The 24,603-nt window shown below is 45.4% G+C and overlaps 1 protein-coding gene across 8 annotated transcripts in view; it reads right to left on the minus strand.

Moving 5' to 3' along the window:
* The window catches only part of TANC2 (tetratricopeptide repeat, ankyrin repeat and coiled-coil containing 2), a 218,465-nt gene that overhangs the window by 154,567 nt on the left and 39,295 nt on the right, over nt 1–24,603 (minus strand). For all 8 annotated transcript variants that reach the window (XM_065698868.1, XM_065698863.1, XM_065698867.1 and 5 more), the window contains exon 3: nt 23,925–24,024. In XM_065698868.1, coding sequence (XP_065554940.1) covers nt 23,925–23,991 — 67 coding nt within the window. In that variant the 5' untranslated portion in view covers nt 23,992–24,024. The remainder of the gene's footprint in view (nt 1–23,924; nt 24,025–24,603) is intronic.

Here is a 24,603-nt window from a genome sequence, read left to right on the forward strand (position 1 = left end):
CTTCTCCCACAGCTCCCACACCCCACTGTGCAGCACAGCAAGAGTCCAGCGCTTACAAAGAATGTGCAGAAACAGAGCGAAATGAAAGTATTTAGCTGTGAACTGTTAACAGCTTGCACCATATTGAGCATTTGCATCACACTGTAACCACCACCCAAATGCAACTGTGGCCATGGATGAAAGCAGGCAGGAAAGCATCACCCACCCATCTCTCATCCTGGGCTGCTGGCAGGTAAACACATGTGTTTATTCAGGAACAGCCTGAATGGGAAACTGCACTTAAGGAAAACAAACAGGGGAGGCTTGGTAAACCCCAAGCAGCAATTAGCTGTGTGAGGTGGGGAGAGGGAGCATTATCTGTCCATCTCTGGCTGTCTCACTCTGTTAGAGTATACACATCCTTAATCTGTTTACACAGGTTTTAAACACAGATGCCGACAAATAAACCCCTTTCACATAGTGATTTCATGGTGTTTCTGAATTTAAATAGCACTGAATAATCAAAACTGAAGTAGTTCACACCATAAAACATGAGCACGCTGCCACTGATCCTTAAAACGTGAACTCACCCCACGTGGTGATGATCTCTGTGGATGTTAGTGGCAAAAAGCTGCGCACAATCTCAAGTAAATCACATAGCCCCAAATAACACAGTTGCTGTTCTCCCGGGATCAACGGGAAAACCCAAATCCTTTTAATGGAACTAAACTGCTTATGCCATAAACATACCCTGTAATCCAAACCGCATCGCTCCGCCGAGACAGGCCAACTGCTTGCTGGGGAGAATGCAATTCTGTAGAGAAAACCTCCCACACTTAATCCCTACATCGACATTTATGGACAAAACAGCAGCCCCGGGTTGTCTGGCAATTGGAGCTGTAGGCATAACACCACTGCACCTCCTGAACACGAACCTGCCTCCATCACACCACGGCTGCCACACAGCAAACACATTCCAAGCTAGATAGAGCCTTCGAAAACAAACTGCCTGCTGCTCCTAGAAGCAAGCTGTGAACATAGGATCCAGGCCCACTGGGGGGTCTTCTGAAGGATCAATGCACAAGCTGAGATCCTGCCAATACCCATGGTCCAAGGTGAAAGGCAGAGATCAAAAGGCCACGGCTATTGGCTGCACCCAAATGGCTCTGCAGCATCACCCCTGACTCAGCATCCAGGGAATGGCTCCTCTCCCGACACATTCCTGCTCTCAGGGAGCACAGCCTGAGTCTATAAATACTCATGTAGATGCATAAGTCTATTCTCTCAGTGGACTTGACTAAAAATATTCAGTTCCTATCGGGGTTTGAGCCAGATGTGTAGGACAGATGTTTCTGGAGCACTTTGGGTGTTAAGTCCAGCAATCTAAGCTATCAAACAGTGCTATCAAGGTAAAAACCCACTTCAAGATCTACTTATGTTTCCTAAGGACAACAGAATCTTTTCCTTGTCGTTTAAAAACATTCCCGATTCCTAAATGCTACACAGAATATAACACCATTACGTGTTCAGTTCCCTGGGGGGCTGGAGGGGAGAGGTAACTTGGAAATCTGACCATTGTGCACACGCAGATTTAGTATGATCTGGTTTTACACCAAAGCAGCCTCATGTGTCCACTTCTTGCATGTGTCCTCTCACACAGCTGCTAGTGCAATTAATGGAAATTAAGTCTTTCCAACAGCTACCTCTTGTATTTAGGTTAGATACAACACTAAAATACGTTACACAACCAAACTCAATCCTCTCCTCTTAACTGACAGCAGGCATTACCCGGCCAGTAATTCATCTCCAGTAAAGGACAGAGGGACCCTGACTGGCTGCAAAGCTCAGTCTGCAGATTCCTTATTACTCCTGGTAGTATGAGAAGAACAAAGCAATCCCTGAACCCTTTTTCCAGAGCCCCATTTCAGCCTTCAAACAGTAAAAAAATCGCTTTGGGTGAAGAAACAAAATCATAGTCGTATTTGACCAGATCTCTATTGATCCTTTCCTCGAGTCACAGACATGAGAAGGCAGAAATGCACGCTGCTATTAGTTTTATTAACCTAAAAGGTTTTTTGCTTGTCTTCTAAGTACTTTTGTACCGTGTCCCCTAAACCACAGGTGAGGGTCACAGAGCAACCTGTGGGGACCTCTGGTGCTCAGAACATCCAACCCATCCTACCCAAAGCAATACCAATTTAGAGCAGATCACTCAGGCCTTTACAAGCAGTTCTGCGTGACTCAGCTTCTCCTCCATCACAGTAAAGAAACTTGTACCATAGGTACATCCATACGACAGAAAGAAACAGCAAGGCTTTCATAAACCCATGGAAGCAACAGCAAGCAGAGTGCAGCATGCCACATTGCACCAAAAAGGGCTCATCCATATTCTGAAAACCTTATTTCAAAGGAAATGTTTTGTTTCCCATGATGTAACTCTGTGTCACCTGCAATGACTAATGGCAGGAACACAGACAGGTCTTGTCAGCTGTAAGTGGAGCACACATCAATAGCCAGCCCGAAGTTTCAAGGGTGATAATACATCTTTCAGCCTGTCAGTAGGGATAATCTAGGTGTCAGCCCCACTCCAACACAAGGTACACCTGTAAAAAAAGCCAGAAGCAGTTTAGCTTCAAAACAGTTTCAAAGCTTGAGCTACATTTTGATTACCTTTCAAAGGGACAAAAGTCTATTCAGAACTTTAAAGGGCTAATCAGCACAGAGCCACCTTCACACTGGCTTCTTAACGGATCTAATATACTGAACAAAACGTAATAAAGCGTGCTCTTTAGGAGGAAGGTGCCGAACTGCTCCTTTTGTGCGGTTCCAGCATTTCTTAAACTGTGTGCTGAGCCAGAAGAACCTGCTGCACACATCCATCCCTTCACGGAGCAATGCCACGAGGTGAAGCTCCCACTTCAGAGACCTGAGAAGCCAGGCTGAGCCCTCGAAACTTGCCCACATTAGGTGGGTAACTGGAGTAAACCATTGTCAGTAAAACAGAATTACAGGATTCCAGATCAGTTTGGGTTCAAGGGAACTTAAAGCTCATCCAGCCCCAACCCCTGCCACGGGCAGGGACCCCTTCCACTGGAGCAGCTTGCTCCAAGCCCCTGTGTCCAACCTGGCCTTGAGCACTGCCAGGGATGGGGCAGCCACAGCTTCTCTGGGCACCCTGTGCCAGCGCCTCAGCACCCTCACAGGGAAGAGCTTCTGCCTAAGAGCTCAGCTCAGTCTCCCCTCGGGCAGGTTCAAGCCATTCCCCTTGGCCTGTCCCTACAGGCCCTTGTCCCAAGCCCCTCTCCAGGTTCCCTGCAGCCCCTTTAGGCACTGGCGCTGCTCTGAGGTCTCCCCTTCAGGAGCCTTCTCTTGTCCAGGCTGCCCCAGCCCAGCTCTCTCAGCCTGGCTCCAGAGCAGAGCTGCTCCAGCCCTTACAACATCCTTGTGGCCTCCTCTGGACTCCTTCCAACAGCTCCACATCCCTCTTGTGCTGCTGCCCCAGAGCTGGATAAGGACTGCAGGGGGGTCTCCCCACCGATTATATAGGGCCACATGAAAATACAATGTTCTAGTTAAATCAGCATTTATTACTTCACCACAATCAGTGAAGCACCTGGCACAAAAGATGGGGGGGGGAATCTCCCTCCTCCCCAAACCTGGATTTTGAAACTTCATCCCTCTTGAGAAGGTGAGTTCTGAATTTCCCTTTGCTGCTTTGCCATGGCTGTGTCTCTGCACACACCCTCGCAAGTGCCCCAGAATAACAGCACGTGCCAGAGACTCTCCATGAACAGCAGCAGAACTGTGTGCTCTGACAGCTCTGCTGTAGTGAGTTACTATCAGGGAATTCCTTTCAAAGAGGAACTGACCGTCACATCTCAGACACTGGTGCTGTGAGAAGCTCTCCGCACACGGAGGACCCAGCTTTGCCTGCTCCCCGGACTCACTCCCAGCTGGATTGCTGTTCCACACACCCACCTAATTCATTAGCTGTAAGTGTTCCTCATCACCTCTTTCCCCCCGCTTTCTTCTAATATTAAAACTAAAGCCTGAACACTCATGGATCTTCTGTCCAAATGGGAACCTGTGAGTAAGATCAGGAGCTCTAGGGGATGAAGGAGAAGCCATTCTATTGACCCCTGTTAGTCTTCACTGCTCAACCACGAAAATCAGCTTTTCAGCAAGAGATGGTAACAGGCAAAACCTTGCAACAAGAGTGCCCAGCAGAGAAAAGCCACACTGGTGGAGGCTTTTGCAGGGTACTATGTTGTGGCAGGGACTGTGATTTATTTGTGGAGCTCTGCTGCAAACCCACACTGAGTCCTACTTGTCTTCCAGCACCACCACCCCAGAAATCAGCACAGTTTATTCAGTCCAGTGGAGGAAAACGGATTATTCATGCATTTCTTGTCTAGACTTACCAGAGCTCCCCGTGAGCTCTTCACAAGCAGCAGCACCTCCCAGCACACACGCTGCTCAGTGCCTTACACTTACACACTAACTGTGATGCATGAGAGAGAAGCTGCGCTCCAGTCCTTCAGTGAATTTTCCTCCAATCCAGGTCATTCCAAACACAGTCCTTGCTGTACATGTAGAACCCTGAGACCATGAACACTTACAGAACATGATCTTCTGAATTACTCACAGACACTACGTGGGCTCGGATACAACATGAACTTCACCACCAAGAGTACAAGTAGGTGGAATATGGCATCCTCCTGGGTACCGGTTAACCCAGTGATGCAGTTAGCAATAAACACACCAGCTCCCCACGTGGGCTAACAGGAGTTTAAGACTGTGACACCTTGAAAACAGGGACTTCTCCAGTGTAAGATTAAACCAAAGACACGTTCATGACTGTAGCAGAAGCCTTTCCTCTTTACAGCAGCAACAACCAAGGGAACTCCTTTATTTCAGCATCTAGCCTTTACCTAGACTGGATTTTGGGGCTTGAGATACCTTTCTGTAAGATTTCCGAGTTATCAAATGCAATCATCCATTAAGATTTGCTCTAAAAATGAGGTCTCAGCAAAGATTCAACCATTTTAGCAGTAAATCACAATTGTTCCAAGCCCCAAAAAACTTCTTGAGAGAGAAGACACCTGCGAGACACTTGTCCATACAAGTCAGAGGCTACTGAAGTGAAAATGGGTTGTCCTGCTTGGCCATGAAGCCCAAATACAAACTGACCTTACGGGGAGAGAAAATGAAAGACAGTGATGGGAACCCTTCAGCTAAAGCTTTAACAGCTCAAAGAAATGCAATCACAGCTTATACACACACCCCCTGGACCCCATAACAGATCATCACTCCAGATATGCTCCCTAGAAAGTGAGATTCCAAAGCAAAGTCTGAGCCTGGCACTGGTCAGGCAGCGGACCTGAAGGTCAGTCTGGGGAGTCAAACTAAAACCTGGAGCTGTGTGCGCATAAAGCTGAGCCATGGCTCTCTAAATGAGGAGGGGGAGACCAGTTACAGCAGCAGCACCATGCTAAAGCTTTGCTTCTGACCTGCATGATTAATTCATGACCAGGAAACACATGGCATGAAAATTACACTTTGCCAGTTGTGCCCACAAACATGCACTGATCCCATTCTGATCGTCTCTTGAGAGCCCTTATGAGAAAGGCTTTTGGATTTGTCTGGTATGAGATGATGCGACCTCCATGGCCTCTGCCCACAGCCCCTCAATGCCACATCTCAGGGAATCACAATGGAGAGGACCTAAGAGCTCATCCCAGTGTAAACCCAGCTCATCCCTTGTCTGTGTGCACTACAGCTCTGAGGACGAGCTGTCCTTCCAGCAAGTACTCTCATGGCAGAAGCTGGAGCACACAGTGACCTACATGTCACCCATGTGGGCACCACAGAGACAGGGAGCAACTTCTTCAAAAAGGAAAAATAAGGGAGGTGACTGGAAGTTCCGAATGCGCTTTAGGAAGAGATGATCAGCTAAAGGTTAATCCATAACTTGCACACCTTAAGCCCGGCTCCCCCAGAACCTGTGACATTGCAGAGGATTACAACGACATTATGTGCTACACTTTTCATTTGAGATTCATTCCACACCTTGCCAACTCTCCATCCCGCCCTAGGTCCTACAGACACTGCTGACAAGCTCAAGAGCTTCCAGCCAAGGGATGTGAACTTTAAGCTTCTGGGTTATGGAAGTCTTTGCACTCCTCAGAGCAGATGACATGCTTGATTTATCCTTATAATGGCACTATTACAAGAGATGAGTTTCTTGCCTTATATCCCACTAAATCAGCATCTCACAGAGAAAATAACCCTAATTAGTGGCTTTTATTACTAGACCTTAAATATTCACATATTCATAGAACCACACACTCATAGAATGGTCAGTGTTGGAAGGGACATGCAGAGCATGTACTAAATGATGCTTCAATGTCCTTTTTTATTTCATTATTTACAATTCAAAACTACTGCCCGCATAAAATGCCATTATTGGACCAGCAGAAAGCAGGAAATCAAGGCCTCAGAGCAATGGTGAAGAAACAACCCCTGTTCTGGCAGTCTGTATAGAAATACCTCATGGTACATACCATGAACTGGACCTCCCTTCCCTAAATACTGCCCGGTTCCCATCACTGAGCAGGAAGGAATCATTCAACACACCCTGTTACCAACAGGTCTGATTCTCCGGTAAACATGCACAGCCCTCAAGCGTATTTGGAAATGAACTAAAGCTCACAATATTAGGAACATCTTCTATTAAAACATTTAAAAGAGAAACTCTTTCCATAGCCTGGACTTTTTAGATCAAAAGGGATAAATATCAAAGGCACTGTGAGAACCTCCACAATTTACATTACAGGGCCCATAGGAGGAAATGGTGTTCCTGAAGTCTCCACCAGGCTGGTGGATTTCCCAATCCCATTAATTCTGTACCTGTAGTTTTGCACAAAACCAACTTAAGAGGAAAAGATTTAACCCCAAATCGTGTCTGCAACACCTAAGCTCCGAAACACTTCAGCCTTCAAGCTCCAGCGTCCACCTCTTAGTGCTCCTAATGACAGTAGCTGTGATTCTTCACCTTTTGCTATTTCTCCTTCAGGAAACCACGTATGATTCCTTAGACCTGGACAACAAGACATTTGTCACCAGGTTGTGGATAAAAGCACATGCAAATACCAGTGCATTTATATACCCAACATATGCAGCATTTGCACAAAGCACTTCAGCTGAGCACGCCAGAATCTTTTTTAATCTTAGTTTAAATCACATTCATCTGAGATGGACCCAAACCAAGGCCTAAATTAAAGTTACTGTGAAGTGATTAATCCCAAATCATCCAACTCTCAGTACTGCAGCCCAGTGATGCCCATTCTGCTTTAAGGGATTAAAAATCAGAAGGATGCTGGAGAGCGACTCTTTATTAGGGGCTGCAGCGACAGGACAAGGGGCGATGGGTTCACACTGAAACAGGGGAAGTTCAGGTTAGATATAAGCAAGAGGCTCTTTCCTGTGAGGATGCTGAGGCGCTGGCACAGGGTGCCCACAGAAGCTGTGGCTGCCCCATCTCAGCTCAGAGCTTTGGTCAACAACAGTCCAAGAGCACAAGTAACGTTCCATAGCTGCACTGCTGAAAACATCCCCAGGATCCATTTCCGAATAGGAAAACCTTTAGTTTTCAGCAGTAACTGCCAAACTGTTTGCAAATTTACTTAAATTGAGTCTGTCTCCCTTTCTTCCATCCCAATAACAGCTGCCCAACAACCAGTCAAAATCATTGTCTTTTGCCTAATTTCTATTCAATAGAAATAACTTAATTGCAGCGAGCTCTTCAACTGCAATTTTGCAGCACTAATACATACCAACCATTTCGTTTTCAGCATGAAACACCAAGAAACAGCTGCCTCCAGCCTACTTCTCTCTAATGTAGCAGGGAATGTAGAACACTTGGCTCAGAAGCAGAACACAGCAGCCTGGAGAAGACTCCTTAAGGGGAAACCTCAGAGCAGCTCCAGTGTCTAAAGGCGCTACAAGAAACCTGGAGAGGGGCTTGGGACAAGGGCCTGTAGGGACAGGCCAAGGGGAATGGCTTGAACCTGCCCAAGGGGAGACTGAGATGAGCTCTTAGGCAGAAGCTCTTCCTTGTGAGGGTGCTGAGGCGCTGGCACAGGGTGCCCAGAGAAGCTGTGGCTGCCCCATCCCTGGCAGTGCTCAAGGCCAGGCTGGACACAGGGGCTTGGAGCAAGCTGCTCCAGTGGAAGGGGTCCCTGCCCGTGGCAGGGGTTGGAGCTGGAGGAGCTTTAAGGTCCCTTCCAATTCTCACCTTTCTATGACCATTACCTGATTCTTCTGGTTCACTGCTGCTGGCTTTGATTCATCGGGATATCTTTTGCCTTATTAAATCACTATCACCAACACACCTTTGTAATCTGCACACTTCCTGAGTAGTTGGCTATTAAAAAGAGGACTGAAACACTAGTTTCAAACGGAAGCAAGCAGTTGCACTGTACAGCTAGTATTTTTTATACTCTCAATCCATGGGAAGAGGGCACTCATTTGGCGAAGTCATTACAGCTGTATTTCCCTGCACAATCTAACCATGAATACTAAAGATGTAAAGGCTATGAGGGGCTGTTCTCCCTCTTCCCAGGGTGGCCGTACCGGGGAGCAGGCAGAGAACAATCCATCACCTCTCTGACTGCAGCATCCTGCTGTCCGAGTGCCAATTACCAAGTGTTCCCGTAGGAAGTGTCACCGAGTCCAAAATGATCCATTTCTAAAGCCAAATTTAAATACTTTTGAGGCTAATGGTGAAAATGATTGTCAGGAACCGGTGTCTCTTGCTGCAAGGCTTTCATCAGCACCTGCTGACAGCAAAAAGCCTCAAGGAGTTACAGTTTCACACTTAATAGACCAACTTGAAACCTTCTTTTGTTCTTGTCTGAAGGATTTCAAGCCTTTGATCTGTGCTTTGCTCATAGAAGCCAGAGAATAGGGCTGGTACAACCTGGTCTTGCAGAGCACATTAAGGGTTGTGTCCACTGGAGACTAAGATGAACATTTTCAGGATGCTTTCAGGTAAGAAGAAACTGGGAGATGTAACAGTTGGAAGGTGACGTCTGATTGGAGCCATTATTACTATTATATCTCATTTTACTTTTAAGCCTCATTATTACTATTAAAACTCTTAAATAAAACAAAATTGGTCAATTACTGGCCTTGCTGTTACCACTGCTGAGACAGAGCACAGATAAACTCATTATTGCTGCACTTCGTAGTGAAGATGATTCAATGTCCTTATGTTTCACTTGCAAATCTCTGCTACATAACTACTAAGACATAAAATGATTGATAATAATAACAATAATAATAAATTATTAATAATATTGTCATTATTATTATGGGAAAGCAGATATCTACCAATACGTAGAATACACCTTCAGGGGTACTTCTGCTGCTGTAAACTACTGTAGCACCTATAGATGCCTGCCAGTTACAAGCATCCAAAAGAATATGATAATTCAGGCACAGAAAGCAGCAGGAATGTGTCTTTTTATTCAAAGTATTCAAGTGAACCAGAAAATCTGCACTATAGAACATTATTCAATTCACACTGGGGCTTTTCTTCCTTGAACTACAGTTTACATTGCAATAACTAAGAGTAGAGAACAGGTATGTGCAATAAATGAACCAAAACTGAATGAATAAATAGATTATATTTCAGTAATGTAAGTAAAAGTATCATAACATGCAATCATCTATTTATATATAAAACAAACTTCTTCAATACAGCATTGAACACTGCCTGTCAATCACTGTACCAGTCCAAGCGTCCCCCTGTTCCAAATCCTCTTTGAAGCCTCTGTACTCACAAACTAAAGCAGCTCCCACCAGTAACGCTATAAAAAGAACAGAACTGTACTTCCACCGGTTCTTAGTAAGTTTCACAGCAAATTTATTACTACCACTGCTTAATGATCTAAGTAACACTAAGTTAAACACACATACGTACATAAGTGCACCATGATGTTAAAAGGTGGCTTTATCTAAGCCTTCGTACCTCTGCACTCTGGGATCCTCGTACCCCCATCCCAATCCCTGCTTCCCACTCAGTGTGTAACGATGTATTTGTGTTTTATTTGAGCAAGAACAGGAGTGATAATTCAAAACCTTATTATCCACTGTGCAAACTGAACAGCAGGCTCTGCCTGTCAGTCAAATAGGGAGTCTTCAATCCACCTTTTTCCATGGCTCAACTGAGACCCCTGTTAATACTCTCCAGCGTTATTATACACACACAGACAAATTGGCAAACAAACAAAATGGGGACGAAGAGGGAGAAGAAAGGATGAGGAGACATACAGGGTGTGCTTGAACTGCATCTGATGCAAACAGAGGAAGAAGAGACCCTCTGAGCTACACTGACCACTCAAGCTCTCACACAGTGATGCAAACCCACCTCGCATTACACTGAAGCTCCTTTTGGAACTCAGGATCTACTGCACCATTCCAACTGTTTTCCAAACAGAGCTGTTGGAGCTGGTGCCTGGCGAGAGCCAGAGCCCAAAGCTCCAGCACAATCACGCCCAGTGACCAGGCCCCTCCTGGAGCAACCCTGGGCTCCGCTCTCAGAGGGGCTTTGGACACAGGCCTGTACGGACAGGCCAAAGGGAATGGCTTTAACCTGCCCGAGGGGAGACTGAGGCACTGGCACAGGGTGCCCAGAGAAGCTGTGGCTGCCCCATGCCTGGCAGTGCTCAATGCCAGGTTGGACACAGGGGCTTGGAGCAAGATGGATTCTATGAAAACTATTTCAGGCAGATTATTACCTGGTTCACTTTTTGTGCTTTGCCTCACCTGCTAAATGATTTAAACTGGAAGCTGTAATTTTTCCTGTTGTACCATTGAAAAGAAATGCAAAGTCATCTGATGGAAAACCATAAGTAAAACTTCCATCAGTGAATAGCGCATTTGGTGTCTTTGTGCTGTTAGATTTCCTGTGGAGCAAGCCATCTGCTGGGGGTGAAACCAGCACTGTTTGCAATACGGAAACATTCTAATTAATGAAGTAAAAATAGCAGTTTGGCTTAAGAGGCTTTGGCAATTCATAAATGTACTTAAGTCCATCCATTTATCACACATGTCCCTCTCATCGAGGAAGGTCGCTGCAGCAGGGTATGAGTTACGGCTTCAGTGTGTTTGTTGAGGGAGCTGCAACACAGATCCAGTGAAGCATGACCCAGCACTGAGAGCACTGCTAAAATGCCTCAGAACCTTTCCAAAAGTTATTTTGGGGTTTGTTCTCCCTCCCCACTACCTTTTGATGCACTAACCTCACCTCTAGGAGCACGGAGCTGGAACTCTGTGTGAGAGAACCACAGACTCCCAGGCTGGTTTGGGTTGAAGCGACCTTAAAGCTCATCCAGTTCCAACCCCTGCCACGGGCAGAGACACCTTCCACTAGAGCAAGCCCCATTCAACCTGGCCTTGAACACTGCCAGGGATAGTACAAATACCTTAGAATGTGAAGGTCCATTGCCTGTCATTAGACATCCCAGATCAACTCCTCATATTGCATTGTCATGAAAAAGCACAAGAAAGCCCAACTCCCAGGGCCATGGGCCACAAGGCTGCTAAGAGCAACAGCAGAACTGAAGGAGAACTCTCTTCCTGTGCAGTCTGTGTTTATTTTTATTACTGCAGAGCTTGGAAGCCTGAACTGGAATTAGGGTCCTACTGTGTTGGCAGCTTGTACTTAAACACAGTAAGGAAACAACCCCTGTCATAAGAAATTTATTAGCTTAAGACTCCTACAAGAGACACTGTCAGCATTGCTCCGCCTGACCTTCAGGACAAGAAGCGAGAATTCTCCTTGCATGTACAGGCAAACACGCTTCTTAAGAACTCATGTAATTGAGTTAACGTTGGAGCAGAATGAATCCTTTACATTGAGTTAACATTGGAGCAGAATGAATCCTTTACATTGAGTTAACATTGGAGCAGAATGAATCCTTTACATTTAGGTATTAGTGACACAGATCAATGCCTTCATCTTGAACCCTTTAAGCAGCACTGGAAAGAAACAGGTACATCTGGTCTGAGATACAATTCATCTTCCCTGTTTCACAGGGGAACAGCAGCATCCTTGTTTCTCACTATTGATAACAAATCAGTATTTTCTCCAGAGACACCTACACTGTATGAAGTGTGTGTTAATCAGAACCCAGACCCTCTGCTTTGCTATCTTTTTAATGAAGGAAGATTATCTGTAGGTCTTTTCCAACCTGTTTGATTCTATGATTAGGGAATCAAATTGTCACTAGCAAGAACATAGGTTTCTGTAAACAAGCACCTGGACTCTTATGCATCCTTTTCACACCTACAAACCCAGTCCAATGCATCCTTTTCCCTTCCTTTCCTCTTCAATCCAGCCGTAGATCACTGCTCACTGTGCCAGGAGGGGACCTGTGCACTTCATGGTGAGCACCTCGGCAAAGGCCTGCTTTAATACCTGGCCTGCGAGCACAGAACCACCTAAACCCCTTGAGCCCATTGCTGAAGCCTACACATCCAATTCAGAAAGCAGGATTAATCTTAACCTCACCTGTAAGAGTCTGTCATGTCAGTTCCTATCTGTGATTTTTAACTGGAAGCACGTATTTTCCAAATTCACCCTCAAACTAGGTAAGTTTAAGATTAGCACACACAAGGCAGATTTACAGAGATTTAATTACTATAAATATCATCCCAGCAGTGTGGCTCCTCACAACCTCTCTTATCAAGCACTCCACACACTGGCAGCCCAGGACCATCTCAAATCTCACTTTTAGAGCCTTTATCTTCCTTCTCTTTCCATCATGTTTGCTGAGCAAAGCTCCCCAGACTGGGTGCTACAGTGACTGCAGAGGTCTGGGGCACTCTATGAAGAAAGCAACAGCCATCTTTGTCAGCCTGTGCGTTATTTCCACACCACTAAATTACTGCCAAAGTCACCTTTTTACCACCATTTGATGAACATTCCCAGTCTCACTGATTCACACAAGCAACTGCTGCAATTTGAGCATCAGTATTACATGACATGAAATAAAAGGGGTCTTTGAATAAGACCAGGCTGGCAACAAACCACTGCTGGCAAAGGTTTCTTGGCTTCACTCCTGTCTTACAGCACACATCAGTATCCGAAAATCACAGTTGTTTCTGGCATGTACAGGTTAAATTAGGAGACAGGGGCTGGAATTTGTTTTCAGAGAGTATCTTTGGTGAATTGGTACCATCTGCGTCATGAAAATGCATGGGGTTTATGGGTTGACCTCTTTGTTGCCATTATGTTACATATATTTTTACATCAGTACCCAAGCAAAGCCAAGTACCACAGCACAAAGCACGCCCTGAATAGAGAATCACTTCCAGCCCTAAAAACTGCTCACGTGACTGAGCACTCCTACAGGCAGAACACGCGACGAGCACACACAGATGTGTAACATAATGAGATTGCACTGACTTCTGATGCTAGGAAATGCATTGGAAGTTTAAAATTAGTTTTAACTTCAACTCAGATGACTGCTAATTCATTAAAATCCATTTAAAACGTGACGACTTGAGAACCCTGCAATGTTATAACCAGTGCAGAGGGGGACATTCTCCTGTTGTAAAGACACTCAGAAGACGCACCCCAACTTACCTGCAAATAGCGGGGGAAGTAAAGCACATGCACAAAGAGACCAGGCTCTTTGGAGTTCTCTACCCCTCCACCAATACCTGCAGCCACCCCAGCAGCACACAGTGCTCACCCACAGAACCTTGTCCTTGCTCACTGAAACGGGCTTCCATAATAAGGAAGTCAAAGGCAGGATCTCTTCCACGACGTTCTCTTCTTGCTACAGCAGCCAAGGCTAATGGCCAAGCCACCCTCTCTGTTGTCAGCACTGTCACCCACAGCAAATAGCAAAGGCCTGGGCACCAGAAGCAGCACAAACCAGAAGGACACCTTGCTCACAGCCATAGCAAACCTACCAGTCTCCTCTCTCCCTTTCTTCTTCCCTTTGAAGCCCACAAGACCTCTGCCCTTCACAGGAGATTAACCCAGTTCCCTGGCCCCGAGCTGCCCATTATCCATTCTCCCCAAGGCCGGAGCAAGCCCAGCTGCCTGGTTTCTTTCATGCACAGTATCCTAAAGAGACTTGTTTGGAAAAAGCACCCTGGGATAAATCACTGCTGGTGCCAAGTCTCAGTACAAAATACTAACAGACTTCATGTCTTGAACAGACACAACAACCCCAAAGTTGACATTAACCTCTTGTGATGCCAGAGAACCTGCACACAAAACACCCACTGATGGAATAAACAAGGAACAACCCTAGAACAAGTTACAATGTGACTGCATTAAATCTGCATTCATCAAAAGAAGACACTCCTTTCATTTTCCACAACAGACTTCTCTTTTTTGTGACCCTACTGAATTGAAAAAGCACAGATTTCAGTTTAACCTAATGCAGGTAATCCCACAACAGGATTTTATTAAGTGCCCGAGCAGCCTACACATCCCTCCTCACCTAGTAGTTAGGGCAATGGAGCTGGTGAAGGGCCTGGATGTTTGATGAGCAATGGCTGAGGGACCTGGGGGGTTCAGTCTGGAGAAGAGAAGGCTCAGGGGGGACCTGATGGCTCCCTACAAGTGCCTGACAGGAGGATGGAGCCAGGAGGGGCTGGGCTCTGCTCCCAAGGAACAAGGGATGGAACCAGCCTCAAGCTGCACCAGGGCAGGTTTAGATGGAGCTGAGGAACAATTCCTGCCCCAAAAGGTGGTCAGGAAATACTTCCCTTAGGAAAACAGGAAGAAAATTAAGAAAACTGCCTTAAATTAATAAACAAATTATTACGAGAGCCCCACTCTGCTGCCATCACGCACTGAGGAGTAGCTTCTGTTTCATCTGGTTTCTGTCCCATTGTGCCCCAATCTTCCTGAAGTGCTTCCAGGTGTGGCTCCCACAGCTCCCAAAAGGTGCTGCACAGGAGGAACATTTGCTCCCCCAGAACAAACAAGGAAGTTCTATTTCCACAACTCTACATGTCTTGTAAAGTGAAGATCTTTTCACTGGAGCATCTCAAGGAGAGAGATGAACACTGCTGGTTGTACAAAGAACCACCAGCAGAGATAAGCATCTCCATTAAAGAGACAGGATGGATCCCAAGCACTTAAAGCAAGAACGTGGTGCTCACTGCAACGGTTGATAAAGAGAATCACTGAATGGTTGGAAAGAAAAAAGGAAGAGCGAATGCAGCTCCGAAAAGGAATACCGACATTCCAGACATCGCTCTCCAACACTCAGCACAAAGAGACACTTATCTCAACAAAGTTAAACCTCTGTCTTCACAAAACCAGGACTTTGGTACCCACAGTCCTGAGCTGGGAGCTGCAAAAGGCACAGGAGAAAAGCCACCCTTCAAAGCCGTAGAGAAACCCTGGAGGCTGGGAAGAGGATGCAGAAGGGAATTAAGTTTAACCTCCACTGAACTGCACTGGATCGTATTTGCAGACATCACACTAGAACAGGTCACTGTACATCACTAAGTCTTACATAAGCTGGCCAGTAAGAGCACAAAAATCCCTCGAAAACATGAATCATACATAGAACATAACTCTAGGATGAAGAGAGATGGTTTCAACATCTGTCAATGTAATAAACAAGTGCAAGCATCAACACGCCCCATGGATAAGTCACACTGAATATAAATAATATTTATCTTTAGGAACTGAGGGAAAAAAAGCGATATGGAAAAAGCCCACATCTTTGATGGAAATTTAAGTAAAGGCCTGCTTAGACTAACAAAGATTAACAATAATGAATAGAGTGAGATTAAAACGGAGCTGGTTAACAGCGATGTAAGGACAGAGGATCCAGCCCTGAAGAGAAACCAGCCTCTTCCAAATACCCTCAGGGGAGAGCAGGAACACAAGCAAGGCTTGCCTCTGGGCATGCTCCGAAGGCTGGGAGGACATCGTAAGTGCAGCAAGCGTGTACACACACAGAGACCCAACAGTAGTTCAAGGGCAAAGGCTTGGTCTTTATCAACGTATGGTCTGGGCAAACACAAGCAGCACTTTCCACTGCACTCCTTGTACCTCCTCTGCAGCATCCAGCAGCCACCTTTCATTTAATAAGCAATGGAGTCACTAATGAAGTAGGTCTAGTTCCGTTTTGTTCGGGAATACTGCTACCATGCTGTACAAGAGAACGCTTCCAGGCGGTGCAGAAGGGTTTGACTTCAGCCACTGCCTGTTTCAATCAGGTATTGGAATAATCTCCCCAGGGAAGTCGATTCATTGGGGATTAACCTGGACAGGGCGCTGGGATGCCTTGTTTAGACTGTGTTGCTCCAAAGAAAGGTTGGATCTGCTCAAGCAAGTCCAGAGGAGGCCACGGAGATGCTGCAAGGGCCTGGAGCAGCTCTGCTCTGGAGCCAGGCTGAGAGAGCTGGGCTGGGGCAGCCTGGACAAGAGAAGGCTCCTGAAGGGGAGACCTGAGAGCAGCTCCAGTGCCTAAAGGGGCTGCAGGAAACCTGGAGAGCGGCTTGGGACAAGGGCCTGTAGGGACAGGCCAAGGGGAATGGCTTGAACCTGCCCGAGGGGAGACTGAGCTGAGCTCTTAGGCAGAAGCTCTTCCCTGTGAGGGTGCTGAGGCGCTGGCACAGGGTGCCCAGAGAAGCTGTGGCTGCCCCATCCCCGGCAGTGCTCAAGGCCAGGTTGGACACAGGGGCTTGGAGCAAGCTGCTCCAGTGGAAGGGGTCCCTGCCCGTGGCAGGGGTTGGAGCTGGAGGAGCTTTAAGGTCCCTTCCAACTCTGATTATGAGAAAACACATTATATATTCATCACACTAAGGTAAAATGGCAAAGTCACCACCCAAGTGTTGAATGTTTCTAAATCAATTTCTTTAGAACATTCAATACTTGGTGTATTTCCAGAATTGTGGAAAACAGTTTGCTTGGATCAAAGGAGAAATCTATTTTTACACATTATTTGTTTTGGTTGAATCATGCCTTCGGTTGAACGAATCTGGGTTTGTTACTTACATGTGATCTGCCATCAGACATCACAGTTTTCTTTCTGAATTAACAGATGAAATAGGCTTGTATCAGTGAATTCAACTTCCTTCATTGCCTTATTTGGGATTTTAAGCAGCTGATTATTAAGGTGTCCCCAGACATGCTGGAAAAGGCATTCCACTTTCCCAACAGTTTGGCTTAACAAAGCCCTCCAATTACTTCTAATAGTTTCTTTCAAGCAAGTGTCCATATTCCTCATGAACTGCATATGGGAATTTTGTGGATGAAGAAAAGAAGCCAAAGTCACTTGATGTGGAAAATGTAACTTTATCTCCTTTGCATGTCAGCATGGAGCGTTTCAGCAACTTTTGGTATGTGATTAGCCAGAAAACATCTGCTCCCTCTCCTGGTTCAGAGAGAGTAAGACAGCAATGGGAGGTTACTTCGAACCTGCGGGTACCGTAACACCACCAAACTACAGATACAGCCACAGCTACACAGCGTATACAGAATTTACTGTCCCCTGAAACACCTGTGTCACTACAGTCTGACTGCAATAGTATATTGATTTATTTATTTCCTTAGCCAGAAAAACTCTGATAGATTTAGTAAGGGAACTGATGCTTCTGCTTTGCTTAGCCCCCACACAGTACTGCATTGGAAAGCTCAACACCCTGACCCACTTCATACTCAGTAAGTAGATTTTGACTGAAACCAGTAGCTGCTGTGAGCTCTTCTACAGCACTCATCAGCAAAACACCCAAGTGCTGGACACAAATGGGCGCTCATGTGCAAGGGCACAGGATGAGGTATTACCCCATTTACAAACATAATCCTAAGGCACACAGATTGTTCCCTGTGAGGGTGCTGAGGCGCTGGCAGAGGGTGCCCAGAGAAGCTGTGGCTGCCCCATCCCTGGAAGTGCTCAAGGCCAGGTTGGACACAGGGGCTTGGAGCAAGCTGCTCCAGTGGAAGGGGTCCCTGCCCATGGCAGGGGTTGGAGCTGGAGGAGCTTTAAGGTCCCTTCCAACCCAAACCAGTCTGGGGCTCTGATATAGCACCACAGATAACAATCAGGAAACACTGGGAAAGGACTAAAATTCCCTCTATGGAAAAAAAAAGTATTAGTTTATATGTCTGCAAAAAAGATAAAGAATGAAACAAAAATTCAATCTCAAGTAGGTGGAAAAGCCCACAAAGAGGATGAAAACAAAACTCACTGAACAGGTAATAAAGTCACTTTTTGGCAGGTGGGTGAGGACATCCACAGCTTGTTCCTCACCACAGGATGCAGCAGCCTCAAGTCAACGCTTGTGTTGTTACAGCTGGAGATGTTCAAATGTATGAAAGCACTGGCAAGGCCCAGGCTGACTGAGCTGGGTCATCCCTGCTCCCCCCACGTACACAGAAGCATAAAGCAGCACAGGTTGATCAACTCCAGTGGAATGGGTGAGTTAACAAAACCATTACAAACACAGGGCAGGACTGCACAGAGCTGTCAAGTTAGGATTATTTGTGGGCTATAAAGCAAGGGAGGTTAACATCTGTGGTGTTATAAAAAAGGTATTTGTGGATCAGAAGCAAAGAAATGTGTGGTAGGACAATATGGGCAGTAGCTGCTAAAATTCTCCCCGAGATAGCTGTGCAGGATTGAGGCAAAAGCTTTATTGTCCACGTGCTGGGAAGGTCACTTGGTACCTGAACGAGACAGTCTGCCCAAATCAATGTGCCTTAGTAAGAACAATGTGTGTGTACACACAGCTCCTCCCAATCTGCTTCCCTCTTCAGAAGGAAAACCCTAACTTCTATACATGGAAAGCTTTAAGGGTCAGTTCACTCTCAGTAAACTCAAGGACAAGACTTCACTATGGTCAGAGGAGCCATGGGTTTGTCAGCATAGCCCAGGCTTGTTTCAAAATGGATTTATGAATAAATAGCAAAAGATTTGGAAGAAAATGGTCTGAAGTTGGATGGACCACCTTGAGCATGTGGACACATCTGGTACTCAGCACCACGAGGCATTCTGCAAGTCTGATGCGTCTTCTAAGACCTTGCTTCTAATACCTTCTGTAGGCCATCAGCTGGATCTCGCCACTCAGCAATTCCTTTCAGACATGAAACCCAAAAAGCAACTGTGACCCTCTCAAACTCTTTGGGGGGTAAAAATGATGCTTAGAGTTCCGAAGGAGACCAGATAGATCAGAAACTGTGAGGAGTTCTGGCAAAGCAGTGATAAGACCTTCTGAAATGCCTTTTATCTTAGAAAGGCAAGAATCAAGAGAGTAGAGTAAGACAGGGCTCTTTTAGTCCTGGAATTCAAATATAAAGTGCAGGTTCCAAAAGGCCCCATAAATACATTGGAAGTTGGAAGTAACTGGCTCTCCTGTGAACCAGGAAAGAGCAGCAATAAAAACACTACACAAACCCATCAGGAATGACAAGCAGCTGGAAAGCTCCAGATAGAAACTGTGTGCATTTTATCAACCAAGAACATGTAAGACACAATCCCTAAGTAACCCAGAAGTAAAGAGCAGACCCTTTGGGCTGGTTTATAAAGGATCAGATGCCTCAGATGCATTTAACACGCAAAAGAAATAAAGACAAGAATACTTTAAGAATCTACCTCGGCCTCTGCCAGAAATAAAAGGGAAATTCCTGGACTTGGACCCCACAAAATAAGGAGGAATAAAACTAAGTAAAACAGAGTTTTGCAGCTGAATTTTACTAGGTTCTAAATGGAATCTGAGCTCTTATGGTAGTGTACATTGAACATGATAAGGTAAGAAGGAAATAAGAAACAATGGCAATTGCAATAGGTGGAAAAACTGGATCCATTACATAGGCTTATTTCATTAACATGGTATTGGAATAAATATATTAGTAAATTGATTAGATGCAAACTGCTGAAATACATACCCAGATCAGTATGCTCAGTAGAAGCAAGCAAACTGCAGACAAATATGAGAGGTCCCTCCTGTGCTGGGGCCCCAGGCTGGATGCAGGACTTGCACAGAACATCGAATGCAGAATTAGGGGAAAGAAGCCTCAAAACCATAGCTGACAAGCAGTGACAGGCAGGAGTGCCTACCTGCAGGTTTTAGTGCAGCTGCTTGCCCCAGCCATAGGGCTTCTGGCCACAATAATCATGCTGGAGCTTCAACCAGCAGGAACAGAAGGATGGAGCAAAGCACAGATCTTTAAAACAAATATATCCTGAGTAAGTTTAGCCGAGGCTATAAACTGGAGTCAGAAAAGGTGCATGTCTGCATCTCTCTCTAAATTAATTTAGATTAGAAAAAGAAAGGTAATATTTAAGTATATTGAGATCACATTTCAGCTTTAGACACTGTGGTGTAATGGAATACCCATTTGTGACAGAAGACAACAAAAGCCTCATCAAAATACTACTGCAGTCATAATGTATCCTCAAGGCACTACTGAAAAAGGTCTCGAGTGCCTTTGAGCCACAAGAGAATTTCTGTTAAGACAACAGATTAACTACATGCACGAGTACCCATGCACAGAGTTGTACCACATGCAGTGGGCTGCTACTAAGTCCTATGAGTTGGGAAACTACACATACACAGAGAATGAACCACAGGAGATGACCCCACCTCATGCTGCAGTACAAGTGCCTTTATTTTAACTGCATTACTGCATGTAATTGTACATCTAAGTGGTATTCTTCTTTGATAAATACTGTTTGTGCTTCTGAACCACAACAGCGTTAAGAGCAGCAAAGGAAAAGCACCCACCCCATCAGAGTCAAAATAAATGGTAACCACAGCTCTTCAGAGGAGCTGCTCAGCAGTTGCTGAAGGAGGAATAATAAGAAGGCATTTTCCTGTTACTGCTACCAGTGCTCTTTTAATCATGGAGAATTATCAAAACCACATCACAACACCTAGGGATTGTTCATCTGACTTGGCTGACCCCGTTACTAACTGCACTTCTGCAAATGAAAGGCACTGCCAAGAACACTCGTTTGAAACCCAAGGTGCTCACTTGGATCCCCCCTTAAAAGCCCTGCAATACCTTCAGCCCAGCACTGCAATGCAAAATGACCAGAGTGTAGGAAATGAAGATGCAGACATGGGAATTTCATCCAAACCCACACACACCAGAGACACCCAAGTGGGCTGACACCCACCTACAGAACTTACAGTCATTCCACAGAAGGTGAATCAACAGCAGACCTGAAACCTCCAACACGTTCTATTCACAACATAGAACTTAAGATCTTGAGTTTGTTCCTAGTTCCCAGAGATTGGAAAAGCTCCATGTACAAGGGTTGGTCTGGCCTCATCTGCCTTGGCTGCTGGGGCGCTCTACCCTCCAGATCACACTTCCCATGGACAAACAGCTTCTGGGGCAATTCAGAGTACCAAAACCATCAGGAAGCTTCATTTCCAGCTTCTGACTGGCAATTTGAGTCATGCTAATAATGAAAATAGCATTTAAAAGTCAATAAATACCCCATCTTTTTGAAGCACCCACCAACACAACCCACCCCAAATCCTAACAGTAATGGAGGTGGGCTGAAGGTAGCACTCACTGTGTGAAAAAGGTCTAGAGAAGAGACCCTTGGATCTGCTACACACGTGCCTTTATTCCAGAGGGTGGGAGGATTCCTCAGGATCCATTCCTCTGCATACCAAGAGAGCAGGAAGGAACAGAGGATGAAAAGAAAAGGAGCCCTGAGGTTTAGGAAATGAGGAAGATGAGGTGTATCAATGTTGGGCTGTTTAGACCAGTATAGGACTCTGTCACTGCCAGTGACAGGGTCACAAACTCCTGTTGTATATGGTTAGGGAAGTACTCTCCTTTTATATCAACTTTGAAAGCACAAATCTGCGGCGCTCCACAACTTCAAAGCAAATAATAAAGCAGCAAATTTCAGGCTTGGACTACTGCATGCTACAGACATGGAAGAGTTACTCATTTGCTTTTCCTTACTAAAGAAATACAGAATTAAAGGTATTTATGTATAAAATCTAGGCAGCAGTGCACCCATCTAATGTCATGTTAGAGTCTGACAGATTGACACTTATCTGAGATATGATTTTCCAATGGAGAGAGTTTTCCATTTACACACTATTAATATAACAAACCTTCTCATCTCCTTTCTTTATTCCCTCTTCTCTCCCCTGAAGAACACCAGACAGAACCTCTCACTGAAGCACCTGATTTCAAAGGCAGACTTGTAATAAATTAAACATACAGGATAGTCATTAGGCACTAGAGAAAAGCTCTTCCATTAAACACTGTCACATTCTTTCTCAAGATGCTCCATCTCTGTTTTGCTCCAAGACAGACGTGCAGCCACATCAAATCTCATTTCAGAACTAACATTCTTCATTCACAAAAACCAGAAACACATCTTTGCAAAGCTCTGCAAGTACAAGATCCTTCAAACTGCGTTGGGAGCTAAGCCAAAAGGAATACTGGGGACTGATAACAGAATATCTGACAAAGCTATAGCTCTGTACAGAAACCACTCTTTCAGATTATTTGGCTCTGCACTTCCCAAAAGTGGTATCACCAAAAGACTTGTACTTTCCTGGGCTTTAAACTGTGCATGTGATACTTCACAGGGATACTGACTCACAAGAGGACAGAGCCATCTGCTCCTGGGTCTGCCCCAAAACTCTGTTTCATGCAGGTACCTCCCTCAGATTAACCACTCCTGCAACAAAAGACTGAGGAGTTCAGAAGGAAAGGAAATCTCCTTCACAAGAGCTGTGAATGACAACCATGACCTCAGGCTCTTTGCAGAACAGACATTTCCCCACTGTAGCAGGTACACACCAAGCACAGTAACTAATGCAAGGGAGTCAACGCCCGCATGCACTGCTTGAACCTTCTGTGACGAGGATCTCCACGATCAACCAACACAAACTGGGGCTCTCACCAGACACCAGATTAACACAGGTCCCCAGCGCTGCCACTGGGCAACCTCAGGGCAAACTGAGGGCAACTTCCCCTTCCCCACATAAAAGATAGGAAGATATCAAAAGTCAGAGGGGAAATTCTGGCACTGTGGAAAATACGTATTAACTTGTTTCAACATGGGAAACCAGCCCCTCTGCTCCACAGTGTTTATCACTGCTGCATCCCTGCACCTCCATTCATGCTTTCCCATGCAATGTACGTTCACACTATTGACACAGATGCACAGGCACAAATAAACACCGTATCCCAAAATATTCAGAATGTGCTGCCAGATGGCTTCAAAAAGAGAAATGAAAGAGCTAATTAAAAGCTCTTATGCGGCCAACACTCCACTTTTGGAAATAAATACAAGAGTTAAATAAGAATGTTTCTTAAGCATCTCAGGATTTCTGCGCTGCTTCACTATTACAGCCTCTCCTAACCTCCTCCATGGATCAACCAGGCCAAGCCATAGGAAACCGGGCTGTCTGTAAAGTCCTTTTCTGGGGTGGTAGAAAGAGGAAACTAACAGAAACGGTGACTAAACTTGGGCAATTTCTCCTTAATTCCATCTCTCCTGTTTAAAAATGTCAAGTAAAACCATTTGATGCTGCTATCTCAAGTATTGCCTATGAGGAAGGTTTCACTGCTACAAACCACCACAGTCACTGCAGAGGGAAAAAAAGGTTTCTTTTTCATTTCCATAACTGAAGTATGAGCCCTGATGTCAGTTTACTGCAGGATTATGTAGAACTATGATTTGCTTTCCCTCCATCTTATCTCCCCAATAAAACAGATTACTATTTACATACAGTTTAATAGACATCTGTTTTTAAATACTAAACCACAGGACAATATTCAAATTACCTGTGATGAAGTCTGAGTCTACAAGATCATCAACTGAGTACATAGCCATAAGAAAGACCAAAACACACATGAAAGGAACCTTCCAAACCCATAAATGGCACACATGCAAGAGGAGGTGACATTTACTTACCACTGGACCTGTTTTTGCGGTTTGACTTCCCTCCTGTAAGCAGCATCTTGAGACTGTTTCGAAACATGGCGATCCTGTTCCACTGCGTGTAACCCAAACACTGCGTGAAGCAAAAGAACAACGGGTGTAAGAGAGCAACGCTCCAACTTAGGAAACATCACTGAGAAGGAGGAAGAAAGTGCGAAAAGAGATAAAACCTCAGAATGATGACAAAACTATTCTGCCAATGCATTTTGTAACCATAGGAATCAACATCCATGCAGAGCCTTCCATTCCATTTGTTTCTGTTCATCCAGGCCATTGCCAGGATGATTCCAGCTCTGTTAGCAGGAACTACATCTTCTGACCAATGGTTTGATACAATTATTATCCCGTTAAACTGGGAAAGACACAGCATTTAGCAAACTGCCTCCACTGTCCATTACTATTAAAACCAAACCTATCAGAATGGGTTGTACCCTCCTAATTGCTCAGAAGTCAATCTTGCCAACAGGTAGTGATGGGACAAGGGAGATGAGATGAGCTCTTAGGCACAAGTTCTTCCCTGTGAGGGTGCTGAGGCGCTGGCACAGAGTGCCCAGAGAAGCTGTGGCTGCCCCATCCCTGGCAGTGCTCAAGGCCAGGTTGGACACAGGGGCTTGGAGCAAGCTGCTCCAGTGGAAGGGGTCCCTGCCCGTGG

The sequence above is a fragment of the Lathamus discolor genome, chromosome 20, assembly GCF_037157495.1.
Source record: "Lathamus discolor isolate bLatDis1 chromosome 20, bLatDis1.hap1, whole genome shotgun sequence".
NCBI classification, from domain to species: Eukaryota; Metazoa; Chordata; class Aves; order Psittaciformes; family Psittacidae; genus Lathamus; species Lathamus discolor.